The sequence below is a fragment of the Rhinopithecus roxellana genome, chromosome 10, assembly GCF_007565055.1.
Source record: "Rhinopithecus roxellana isolate Shanxi Qingling chromosome 10, ASM756505v1, whole genome shotgun sequence".
Lineage (NCBI taxonomy): Eukaryota > Metazoa > Chordata > Mammalia > Primates > Cercopithecidae > Rhinopithecus > Rhinopithecus roxellana.
The window spans coordinates 94,149,813-94,162,342 of NC_044558.1; the positions used below are offsets into that span (position 1 = coordinate 94,149,813).

Below are 12,530 nucleotides of genomic sequence, written 5' to 3' on the forward strand. Positions count from 1 at the left end.
TCCCAGCTACTCAGGAGGCTGAGGCAGAAAAGTCGCTTGAACCTGGGAGGTGGAGGTTGTAGTGAGCCAAGATTGTGCCACTGCACTCCAGCCTGGGCGACAGAGCGAGACTCCATCTCAAAAAAGCCCAAAAAACTGAAATATTGCAGGGTATTTATAAGACTTCGATGGAATTAACCTAGAATTCATTCACATATAATATCTAGAAAAAAACCCCAAATATTTGAAAATTAAACAAAGCACTTCTTTTTTTCTTTTTTGAGACAGAGTCTTGTTATGTTGCCCAGGCTGGAGTGCCGTGGCACAATCTTGGCTCACTGCAATCTCTGCTCACTGCAATCTCTGCCTCCCGGGTTCAAGAGATTCTCCCACCTCAGCCTCACGATTGGCTGGGACTACAGGCATGCACCACCACACTCGGCTTAGTTTTGTATTTTTAGTAGAGACAGGGTTTCACCATGTTGGCAAGACTGGTCTTGAACTCCTGACCTCAGGTGATCCACCTGGCTCAGCCTCCCAAAGTGCTGGGATTACAAGCAGGAGCCACCGCGCCCAGCCTGAAAAGTTATACATTTATTTTTTTTTTTTTTTTTTTTTTTTTTTTTTTTTTTTTTTGAGACGGAGTCTCGCTCTGTCGCCCAGGCTGGAGTGCAGTGGCCGGATCTCAGCTCACTGCAAGCTCCGCCTCCCGGGTTTACGCCATTCTCCTGCCTCAGCCTCCCAAGTAGCTGGGACTACAGGCACCCGCCAACTCGCCCGGCTAGTTTTTTGTATTTTTTAGTAGAGACGGGGTTTCGCCGTGTTAGCCAGGATGGTCTCGATCTCCTGACCTCGCGATCCACCCATCTCGGCCTCCCAAAGTGCTGGGATTACAGGCTTGAGCCACCGCGCCCGGCCAAAGTTATACATTTAAATGCTTATATCAGAAAAGAAAAACAGGCCGGGCACAGAGGTTCATGCCTGTAGTCCCAGCACTTTGGGAGGCCAAAGCAGGCGGATCACCTGAGGTCAAGAATTCGAGACCAGCCTGACCAACATGGTGAAACCCCGTCTCAACTAAAAATACAAAAATTATCTGGGTGTGGTGGCACATGCCTGTAATCCCAGCTACTCAGGAGGCTGAGACAGGAGAATCACTTGAACCTGGGAGGCAGAGGTTACAGTGAGCCAAGATCGTGCCACTGCACTCCAGCCTGGGCAACAGACCAAAAACCCCGCCTCAAAACAAAACAAACAATAGAAAAAAGTAACAAAACCAAACTGTTGTTCCCAGATCAATGTAATTGATAAACCCCTAGCTAGACTAACAAGAGAGAGAAAATACAAATTGTCAATCAATACCAGCAGTGATAAAGAAAGGATATCACTAGGGTGGGCATAGTGGCTCACGCCTGTAATCGCAGCACTTTGGGAGGCCGAGGCAGGTGAATCACTTGAGGTCAGGGGTTGTAGACTAGCCAGGCCAACATGGTGAAACCCCATCTCTACTAACAATAGTAAATTAGCTGGGCATGGTGGTGCATGACTGTAATCCCTGTTACTTGGGAGGCTAAGGCAGGAGAATCACTTGGACTTGGGAGATGGACGTGGCAATGAGCCAAGATCATGCCACTGCACTCCAGCCTGGGTGACAGAGCAAGACTCCATCTCAAGAAAAAAAAAAAGGATATCACTATAGATCCTACATATATTAAAAGGATAGTAAGGGAATATTATAAATAATAAATTCAACAGCTTAGGTGATATGAACAGACTCCTTAGAAATTACAACTTACCAAAACTAAAACAAGATGAAATAAAATATCTGAGTAACAATATTTTTATTAAATTAATAATAAAAAACCTTGGCCAGGCACGCTGGCTCATGCCTGTAATCCCCAAAACTTTGGGAGGTCAACGTGGGAGGACTGCTTGAGGCCAAGAGTTCAAGCAATATAGTAAGGCCCCATTTCTACAAAAAAATTTTTAAAACTAGCCAGGCATGATGGCATGTGCCTGTAGTACTTGGGAGGCTGAGGCAGGAGAATCACTTGAGCCCAGGAGTTCGAGTTTACAGTGAGGTATCATCACACCACTGTACTCCAGCCTGGGCAAGAGTGACTCTCTGCCTAAAAAAAAAAAATCAGCTAATACTATATATGCGGTTTGTATCTGCCTTTACTATCTTAAAATTTTATCATACACATTTGTTATTATAGGCATAATTTTACTAGCTGTAATAACAGCATAATCATTAAGCGTGAGCTACGAAATCTCATGGACTGGCTATAAAGCTAGACTCTAGCACTTGCTTACTAGTTTTATGACCCTGGGTATGCTGGTTAATCTTTTTTTTTTGAGACAGGGTCTCACTTTATGAGTGCAGCAGTACGATCTCAGCTCACTACACCTCTGCTTCCTGGGTTTAAGTGATTCTCCAGCCTCAGCCTCCCGTGTAGCTGGGACTACAGGTGCAAGCCACCAACACCTGGCTAATTTTTGTATTTTTTGTAGTCAGGGTTTCACCATGTTGCCCAGACAGGGCTTGAACTCCTGAGCTCAAAGCAATCTGCCTGCCTTGGTTTCTTTAAGTCTCACTCCTCCTAGTCGTAAATGAGGATTACAATAGTAACATATCATAGAGTTGTGAGGATGCTCTGTAGTAACAAGACATTCAAAGCATTTATTTTAGTGCCTGGCACATACTAAACATTCAATAAATGTTAGCTATTACTATTTCTGTCATTGCAACGAGTAGATATACCAAGGTTTACTTATTTCCTGATTATGGTACAGATTATAGTACAGATTATAGTACATTTAAGTAGTTTCCAAACTCTTTTGTTTGTTTCTTGAGACAGAGTCTCACTCTGTCACACAGGCTGGAGTGCAGTGGCGCCATCTCGGCTCAGTGCAGCCTCCACCTCCCAGGTTCAAGAGATCCTTTCACCTCAGCCTGCTGAGTAGATAGAACTACAGGCATATGCCACCATACCCATCTAATTTTTTGTATTTTTGGTAGAGAGAGGTTTTCACTATGTTGTCCAGGCTGGTCTTAAACTTCTGAGCTCAAGTGATCCACCTGCCTCAGCCTCCCAAAGTGCTGGGACTACATTAGCTACCGCTCCTGGCCTTCCAAATTCTTCTTATTAAACAACTTTGTGGTGAGCATATTAATACATAAAGCTGTTTCCCCCTACTTAGAATTATTTCTTTAAGACAGAGCCCCAGAATTGGAATTACTAGGTCTGAAAGTATGAAAACTCTGAGGCTTTTAATAAATTTTATCATATTGTTTTCCAGAATAGTTCTAATTTACATTTGGCTTTTTTGGGGATTGGGGCAGGGTCTCACAATGTCTCCCAGGCGGGAATGCAATGACGCCACAGTAACTCACTGTAGCCTCAACCTCCCAGCTCAAGCAATCCTCCCACCTCAGCCTCCTGAGTAGGTGGGACTACAGGTTTGTGCCACCACACCCAGGCTAATTTTTTTTTTTTTTTTTTTTTTTGGTCGAGACAGGGTCTTGCCGCATTGCCTAGGCTGGTCTTGACCTCTTGGGCTCAATGATCCTCCTGCCTCGGTCTCCCAAGGCACTGGAATTATAGGTGTGACCCACAAAACCTGGTCCATAATTGTAGTTTTAAATGTCTTGGGGTGTTTTTATGGAGTGCTGACTTTTTGGTTTAGGGCTGAGCCTGTGCACGGTGGAGGCTGGTGGGCAAGTGCTCCCCTGGCCCTGAAAACTTACCTGAACTCCCTCTCTATGGCATGGGCAGATGGAAGGAGTGTCCCTGGGGGCTTCTTCCTCAGAACCAGATCACGATTAGCCAGTCTGATGTAGTAAGTTGGATTTGACTGCCCGTGATCAAACTGAAGGAGTTCCAATGGGCCTGCAAGTTTGAAAACAAAGAAAACTCAAACCAGCCCTGGAGGACAGATCTGAGCAGACATTCTTTCTTTCTAATGAGTTCTGCATTTGGGCTTCAAAATATCCTCATCTGCCATGCAGCGCAAGAAAAGCACTTCTTACCTGCCTACCAGGAGTAACTGAGTCCCAGGTCTACACCCTGCCAACTCAGGTCCAGGATCACATGCCACTACAGTTTATCAAAGGCTATTCATTTTATACCGCAGTAATTTTCTCATTTTGTGCAGGTGTCCAATTTTGTCCTTTCTGCCAACTCCTCCTCCATGAATAAAAACATGTTCATTCTGTTTATCAAGCACAAACGCAGCCATGGCAACCCATCTTGCCAAATGGAATGCTTTAAGCCTGAGGATGAAAGGTGCCCTTGCACGTCTCTCTGCCTGACACTGCCAGGACAGCTGAAAGGAGTGACACAGAGGCCTTTGGCCTGACACAAAGCTGCTTTCATGAGATGCAATTTCCCACTGCACTAGGCTGAATTCCATGGCTCCCTTGCAGGATCCTGGCTGAGGTGAAACTAATTCATTCTCAACTCCATAAGAAAACTGAACCCTGGGTGTAGATTGATTTCACTTGGTTAGAAGAGCAGGCAAGCAACAGAAGTCTGCCAGAGTTCTTCCGGCTGGCCAGAGTGGGTGTCACAGCTGTGCAGAGGCCACTACCAATAATCCAATTGCTGGAAAACATCCTAACATGAAGCTCTATCAATAAAAGCCTTTTTCAAGGAGCAAGTGGGTGAAACCTTTATCACCTGGGAAAAATGTCTTCTTTGGCCTGGCGCGGAGGCTCACACCTGTAATCCCAGCCCTTTGGGAGGCCAAGGCAGGTGGATCACCTGAGATCAGGAATTTGAGACCAGCCTGACCAACATGGTGAAACCCCGTCTCTATTAAAAATATAAAAATTAACCAGGCGTGGTAGCGGGTGCCTGTAATCCGAGCTACTTGGGAGGCTGAGGCAGGAGAATCACTAGAACCCAAGAGGCGGAGGTTGCAGTGAGCTGAGATCATGCCATTGCACTCCAGCCTGGGCAACAAGGGCAAAACTCCATCTCAAAAAAAAATTAAATTAAATTAAAAAAAATTTTTAAGTCTCCTTTTTTGTTTTCTTTTGTTTTTGAAATGGAGTCTCGCTCTGTCATCCAGGCTGGAGTGCAGTGGCACTATCTCAGCTCACTGCAACCTCTGCTTCCTGGGATCAAGCGATTCTCCTGCCTTAGCCTCCCCAGTAGCTGGGACTATAGGCATGTGCCACCACACTCAGCTAATTTTTGTATTTTTAGTAGAGATGTTGACCATAGACCAAGCTGGTCTCAAACTCCTGGCCTCAAGTGATCTGCCCACCTCAGTCTCCCAAAGTGCTAGGATTATAGGCATGAGTCACCACCCCTGACCCAAAAGTGTCCTCTAAAGCACACAAGGCACCTGGTTTTCTGAGGGCGGAATGTGAAGGAGCAAAGAGAAAACTTCTCTCCAAGAAATGGAGACAACTTGTTGCATTTTAAAGTCATGCAACTTTTTTTTTTTTTTTTTTTGAGACAGAGTCTTGCTTTGTTGCCCAGGCTGCAGTGCAGTGGCACAATCTCAGCTCACTGCAACCTCCACCTCCTGGGTTCAAGTGATTCTCCTGAGTAGCTAGGGCTACAGGCATGTGCCACCATGCCCGGCTAATTTTTGTATTTTTCCTTTTTTTTGGAGGAGGGGGATGGAGTCTCACTCTGTCGCCCAGGCTGGAGTGTAGTGGTACTATCTCAGCTCACTGCCACCTCGGTCTCCCGGGTTCAAGTGACTCTCCTGCCTCAGCCTCCCAAGTAGCTGGGATTACAGGCACCCGCCAAAACGCCCGGCTAATTTTTGTATTTTTAGTAGACATGGGGTTTTGCCATGTTGGCCAGGCTGACCTCGAACTCCTGACTTTAGGTGATCCACCTGCCTCAGCCTCCCAAAGTGCTAGGATTACAGGCGTGAGCCACTGAGCCTGGCCCCCTTTTTTTCTTTTTCTTTTCCTTTTTTTTTTTTGAGAGGGAGTCTCACTCTATCACCCACGCTAGAGTGCAGTGGCACGATTTAGGCTCACTGCAACCTGTGCCTCCCGGGTTAAAGCGATTGTTGTGCCTCAGTCTCTAGAGCAGCTGGGACTATAGTTGTGCACCACCACACCCAGCTAATTTTTGTATTTTTAGTAGAGACAAGGTTTCACATTGTTGGTTAGGCTGATCTCGAACTCCTGGCCTCAAGTGATCTGCCTGCCTGGGCCTCCCAAAATGCTGGAATTACAGGAGTGACCCACTACACCCTAGTCACCAATGCAAATTCTTCTTTTTTTTCCTCGAGATGGAGTCTTGCTCTGTTGCCCAGGCTGGAGTACAGCAGCACAATCTCGGCTGACTGCAATCTCTGCCTCCCGGGTTCAAGCAATTCTCCTGCCTCAGCCTCCTGAGTATCTGGGATTACAGGCACCCACCACCACACCCAGTTAATTTTTGTATTTTTAGTAGAGACAAGGTTTCACCAAGTTGGCCAGGCTTGTCTCGAACTCCTGACCTCATGATCTACCTGCCTCAGCCTCCTAAAGTGCTGGGATTACAGGCGTAAGCCACCGCACCCCGCCTGCCAATGTAACTTCTAAGTCATCTTCACAAAATGGGCTGTCGTCTCAAAGCATTAGAAACTGTAAAATCTTCTGAGCACATACTGCAGTCCCCAAGTTCCTCTCCCTGTTGAAAGCAGGCAATCACTACCATACCACACTCTCAGGTGTAAGAGTGGGATAGATATACTTTTAGAGATCCATAAATAGGGAAGTTAATGCTTTTTCCCAAGCAAAACTGAAAGCAGCGCTCAGATGCACCAGGCCCAATGGCTATTTTCCTCACTGTAAAGCTTCTTTGTCTCCAGCCCATTCCATTAGGGTTGAAAAGTGAGAAACAGACCAAAACCTTCGCCTCGGAGAGAGTTACCAAAACATGAAAGACACCCACATACCTGTGGTCTGGATACCCAGTAAGTCTTTGAGGTACTTCTCCAAGGAATCTTTCGGAATTTCCATCGTCTTTCTCACAGGCTGAGTGTTTGGAACACCTACTCTCAATGTAAAACCCAAGAGAGCTTCTAATTCCTTTACTGCAGTCTCTGGGTCATTAACCTGGTTTCAGAGAGAATATGTATATGTATATATTTTGTTGTTGTTATTTTTCCCTTCTTTTCACAGAATGTTGAGAATATATATACTTTTTTTTTAATTTTACAATTCATGGCAGTACAGGTGTAGAGAATATATATTGAACAGGTGCCAGCAGTCAACCCTGGCCTCAGGGGCTCCTATCTGTTCCCTAGGAGGTGTCCGAAATGTTTGTTCCCCAGTGCCATAAAGACATAGCACTTGAACACAAATTTAATTTACTCAGGAAGGCCATTTTTACTTCCTGCAGAAAGGGTACACTCGCCAGCAGTTTTGCCACAAGAGTACACCAAACAAAGGAGACAGGGTCATTTATAACCTGACGCATCCACCCTACTGCTGTGTCTGGTTTCCATTGGCTGGAATGGGACTTTACATTCTGTATTTATCCTGATTGGCTAGCAACTTAGAACTTTTTTTTTTTTTTTTGAGACAGAAGTCTCACTTTTTTGCCCAGGCTGGACTACAGTGGCGCTATTTTGGCTCATTGCAAACTCTGCCTCCTGGGTTCACGCCATTCTCCTGCCTTGGTCTCCTGAGTAGCTGGGACTACAGGCGCCCGCCACTGCGCCCGGCTAATTTTTTATATTTTTAGTAGAGACAGGGTTTCACCGTGTTAGCCAGGATGGTCTCGATCTCCTGATTTCATGATCTGCCCGCCTGGGCCTCCCAAAGTGTTGGGATTACAGGAGTGAGCCACCGCACCCGGCCTAGAACTTTTTGAAAGAGGCAAAGGTAGAGAACAAAGGAAGGAGGAAGTAACTTGTGGAATGCTGAGAAAAGTAAAAACATCTTCAAATAAGGAAGAGGAACAGGCTATGACCTAATGCTTGCTTGGACCAGTATAAGCATGCCAGGGCAAATATTTAGGCTAAATTGTGGGAGTGAAGAACATAAAGTACATTGATTTCTTTATCACAGCTAGCAGATATTTAAGAATGCTAGCACGAGTCTTCAAATAAATTTTGCTTCTAAGAGAAGTTACTATTTATTCCTACTTAAGTGGGGAGGAAAGTCTTTGAAGAGGAACCTCTACTTTACTTTTTACAATTCCCCCTCTTTTTATTTTATAATTTCTCTTCAAATTTGTTTAATACGTTTTGATTTAATTGCTTGGTTTGTCCCTCTAATAGAAGTAATTTTTCCAAATAGGGTGGAGGAGAGTTAGGAGTTAACTCTGTACAGAGTGGCAGAGACAAGATTTTGTATAAAACTTCAAAGGCTGGGCGCGGTGGCTCATACCTGTAATCTCAGCACTTTGGGAGGCTGAGGCAGGCAGATCACAAGGTCAGGAGTTTGAGATCAGCCTGACCAACATGGTGAAACCCCGTCACTACTAAAAATACAAAAAAATTAACCGGGCATGGTGGTGTGCGACCATAATCCCAGCTACTCAGAAGGCTGAGGCAGAAGAATCACTTGAACCCAGGAGGCAGAGGTTGCAGTGAGCCGGGATTGAGCCACTGCACTCCAGCCTAGGCAACAGAGTGAGACTCTGTCTCAAAATAAACAGCCGGGCACAGTGACTCACGCCTATAATCCCAGCACTTTGGGAGGCCGAGGCGGGCGGATCACGAGGTCAGGAGATTGAGACCACGGTGAAACCCCGTCTCTACTAAAAATACAAAAAATTAGCCGGGCGTGGTGGCGGGCACCTGTAGTCCCAGCTACTCAGGAGGCTGAGGCAGGAGAATGGCGTGAACCCGGGGGGATGGAGCTTGCAGTGAGCCGAGATCGCGCCACTGCACTCCAGCCTGGGTGACAGAGTGAGACTCCATCTCAAAAAAAAAAAAAAAAAGAAAAAAACTTTGAAAGCCGGGAATAATATAACAGCCTACAAGAATAAGTACACCAATAACAAGAGCAAACGAGGTGAGAACCTGAAGTTAAAACTTCTTTTTATCCACTGAACCAATGTTTTATTATTTTAGAAAAAGGGTTATTTATTTTAGAATTTTTGGCAAGTTTATCAGATAGGGAGGTTAATCCTGTAGCACTTTTGTTATAGTCCATCAGGGACAGTATTATTAGGAACAAAGGTACAATATTGAGTTTTAATTATGAAACAAATATCTTTTTTTTTTTTTGCTAATATTATTATTATTTTTTTTGAGATGGAGTCTTGCTCTGTCATCCAGGCTGGAGTGCAATGGTGCAATCTTGGTTCACTGCAAGCTCTGCCTCCTGGGTGAACACCCCAACAAAGGTCTTAAGCCTGCCATTCACCTCCTTTCCTATCTCTTTTCTCAAGCTGCCTTTTCAGTACCTGTTTGTCTTGCTTCCCATCGAAAATACAAGCAGCTAGTCACATAGATTTCATAATTAACACAAAATAAGATGACTATGGAAACGTAGGGGGAAACTCTAAGGAAAGCTAGAGCTACAAATGTAAAAAGATTATAGAGAAATACGTTGCACTTGTGGCTCGTGCATGGGAGGGGGTTCAAAAAATAGTGACTATTACCTTAATGATGTGAATACCAAGGCTGGCAGCTGCTTTTAGATTTGGTCCAAGGTCATCAAGAAAGATAGACTCGGAGGGCTGCAGGCCAAGCCGCTCCAAGCACAGCTTGTAGATCCTAAGGTCTGGCTTACAGATCCCTTCCACGCAGGACTCCACGACCTGATGGAGGGACAGGAATGAGAGATGAATGTCCCTAAAGGTGGAGCTCCCACATGCATGCTGGTAAACTTTTTGAAAGGAAAAGCATAAGAAGGACAGTTGAGGCCGGGCGCGGTGGCTCACGCCTGTAATCCCAGCACTGTGGGAGGCCGAGACGGGCGGATCACAAGGTCAGGAGATCGAGACCATCCTGGCTAACACAGTGAAACCCCGTCTCTACTAAAAATGCAAAAAATTAGCCGGGCGTGGCGGCGAGCGCTTGTAGTCCCAGCTGCTTGAGAGGCTGAGGCAGGAGAATGGCGGGAACCCGGGAGGCGGAGCTTGCAGTGAGCCGGGATCGCACCACTGCACTCCAGCCTGGGCCACAGAGCGAGACTCCGTCTCAAAAAAAAAAAAAAAAAAAAAAAAAAGAAGGACAGTTGAGATTTATTATAACAAGTAATTTAAGATTATGATGATATAAAATGATGTTGCCTTCTTACATTGAGGAATTTGACAATACTGGGTTACAACGTGGGGGCAAACTCGAGAAACCAAAATGTCTGTTTCAGACACTGTGACTCTGTGCAAACAAGTAAAGCCATAATGGGCCTCAGTGTCATCATCAACAAAATGGGAATAATATTAATAGTCATCTTACCTATCTTAGCTCAGTAAGTTGTGAAACTTAAATGAAACTTAAGTGAGTTCCAAAATGACAAAGAATTTGGCTAATGTCACATCTTGGGGCTAAACAAAGCAGAAGAAAAGCTGTACAAGTCGGCTTTATGGGAAGTAGTTCACCCCCCCTTTTTTTTTTTTTTTTTTTCAGAAAGAAGATACTGTCACAGGTATAAAATAAATACGAACTTAGTGTTTATTTCAGAGGTTTAAAAACCCATCCATACTCCATTTAGACAGAAATTCCATGGGAGGGCTGACACTGTTCCTAACAAGCTAAGAGGCTCCTATACTCTGATGACCTTGCTTCAGCCACGTATCTGATCTGCAATGGGTGGAGGGTGCTGGTGAGAGTTCAGGAGAACCTGGGAAAGGCTTCTCAGTGTCAGGCTGTCTCTGATCCACTGATTCCCTGAAAGTCCTTTTACAGTGTCCCCAGGGCTTAATCTCCTATAATGTGGGCCCAAGACAGCCACATAGCCTATAACCAATACCCTCTGATCTGCCTTAAGAACAGAACTAAATCTCTGACTTGCCACTTGGAATGACCCAAGCTCTCTAAGGCCAAGGACAAACCCTTTGGCCCCTCTCTCTATCCCACACTTGCATTCTGGGTTGGGTGAGAACTGCCCTTTCAGGTAAATAAATGTCTGGAATAAACTGGATCTTTCTACTTTCTCTTGTCTTCTAAGGACCTGAATGAGCCAAAAAAAAAAAAAAAAAAAAAAAAAAGTCTAAGAAGCTACCCTAAAGAAAACGTCAATAGTGAGAAGTACAGAAGCAGGGTGTCTCAGACACCAATCGATGTAACGTACCAGATGGAAGCGGCAGAGCTGTACTGGCTGAGACAAGAGACGGGAGAGTGGAGGGAACTGTGGGGGATGGGGCAAAGTTCCAGGAAGCAGACGGCTCCTCTCACTAGGTGAATTACATTTGGGGGAAGTAAAATAAATTCTTAAGATTTGTTTGATAAGATCTCTAGCCTTCTCTTTCTGTTCTATTTTGCACATGATGGCATGAACTTATTCAGGGTTTCTATTACTTTCTTGGCAAACCAGGGACTGTGGGAACAAGGCCAGTGTTTTTCCAAATGTGGATCAGATAAAAATGATTTTATTTATCAAGGCTCTATCCCAGGAAGATGGAGGGGAAGCCTCCTTCTCAAGGTAAGCATGACGGAGGCTGTGTGGTAAGAGAGAAGCATGGACAGAATCCGAAGTCCACGTCCCTCACTGCATCTTGGGGTGTCTCACCCTAGCTGCATGGCAGAATCACCTGTGGAGCTTTTTTGAAATACATATGCCTGGATCCCAACTAGACATACTCAACAAAAGCCTCCAGGAAAACAGACCCAGCATCTTTACAAACTTCCAGGTCATGTGATGTGTAGGCAGAGTTGAAAATCTTTAATCTCACTGGCCCAACAAAGGGTACAAATATAGCCAGGCATAGGCAGATGTAGGGCTAAGGGAATATGCCACTTCCTGGAGTCCAGGCAAAGTAGCTCTTCCAAAGATGGAAAGAATCAGAAAGGGGCTCTGGTAGCAAAATGTCGAATACTTGAGTTATCAGAGAAATTTCATCCAATGTGTTCCAGAGGTTACCATGACTCTCACTATATTTGGTGAGCTGTTCCCTTTTGCACTGACTCGGAATATCTTTGGGGCAATGGGCCAGGGGAAGGGTCCTTCTGATCCAGCACAACTCTAAAAGGTGCTGGAAGATCAACTGCCAATCTGGGCTTTGGAGTCTTGGAGTCTCTAAAGGGAATTATCACTGCTGTTGGTTATAAGACAAAAACAAACATTTTTAAAGTATCCAAATAGGGCTGGGCATGGTGGTTCATGCCTATAATCTCAGCACTTTGGGAGGCTGAGGTGGGTTGATCATTTGAGGTCAGAAGTTTGAGACCACCTGGCCAACATAGTGAAACCTGGTCTCTAATATTAATAAAAAACACAAAAACTAGCCAGGTGTGGTGGCATGCACCTATAGTCTCAGCTACTAAGAGGCTGAGGCACAAGAATTGCTTGAATCTGGGAGGTGGAGGATGCAATGAACTGAGACTGAGCCACTGAACTCCAACCTGGGCGACAGAGAGAGACCCTCTCTCAGAGAAAAAACAAAGAGAGTACCCAAATAGGGGCCAGGCACGGT

The 12,530-nt window shown here is 45.1% G+C and overlaps 1 protein-coding gene across 7 annotated transcripts in view; it reads right to left on the minus strand.

Moving 5' to 3' along the window:
- The window catches only part of ACAD10 (acyl-CoA dehydrogenase family member 10), a 70,146-nt gene that overhangs the window by 34,791 nt on the left and 22,825 nt on the right, over positions 1-12,530 (minus strand). For all 7 annotated transcript variants that reach the window (XR_004059525.1, XM_030938591.1, XM_010378923.2 and 4 more), the window contains 3 exons: positions 9,555-9,713; positions 6,895-7,054; positions 3,731-3,872 (listed from right to left, as the gene is read on the minus strand). Coding sequence is in view for 6 of the 7 variants with exons in the window: in XM_030938591.1 (XP_030794451.1) it covers positions 3,731-3,872; positions 6,895-7,054; positions 9,555-9,713 (461 nt within the window). In the remaining variant the exon portion in view is untranslated. The remainder of the gene's footprint in view (positions 1-3,730; positions 3,873-6,894; positions 7,055-9,554; positions 9,714-12,530) is intronic.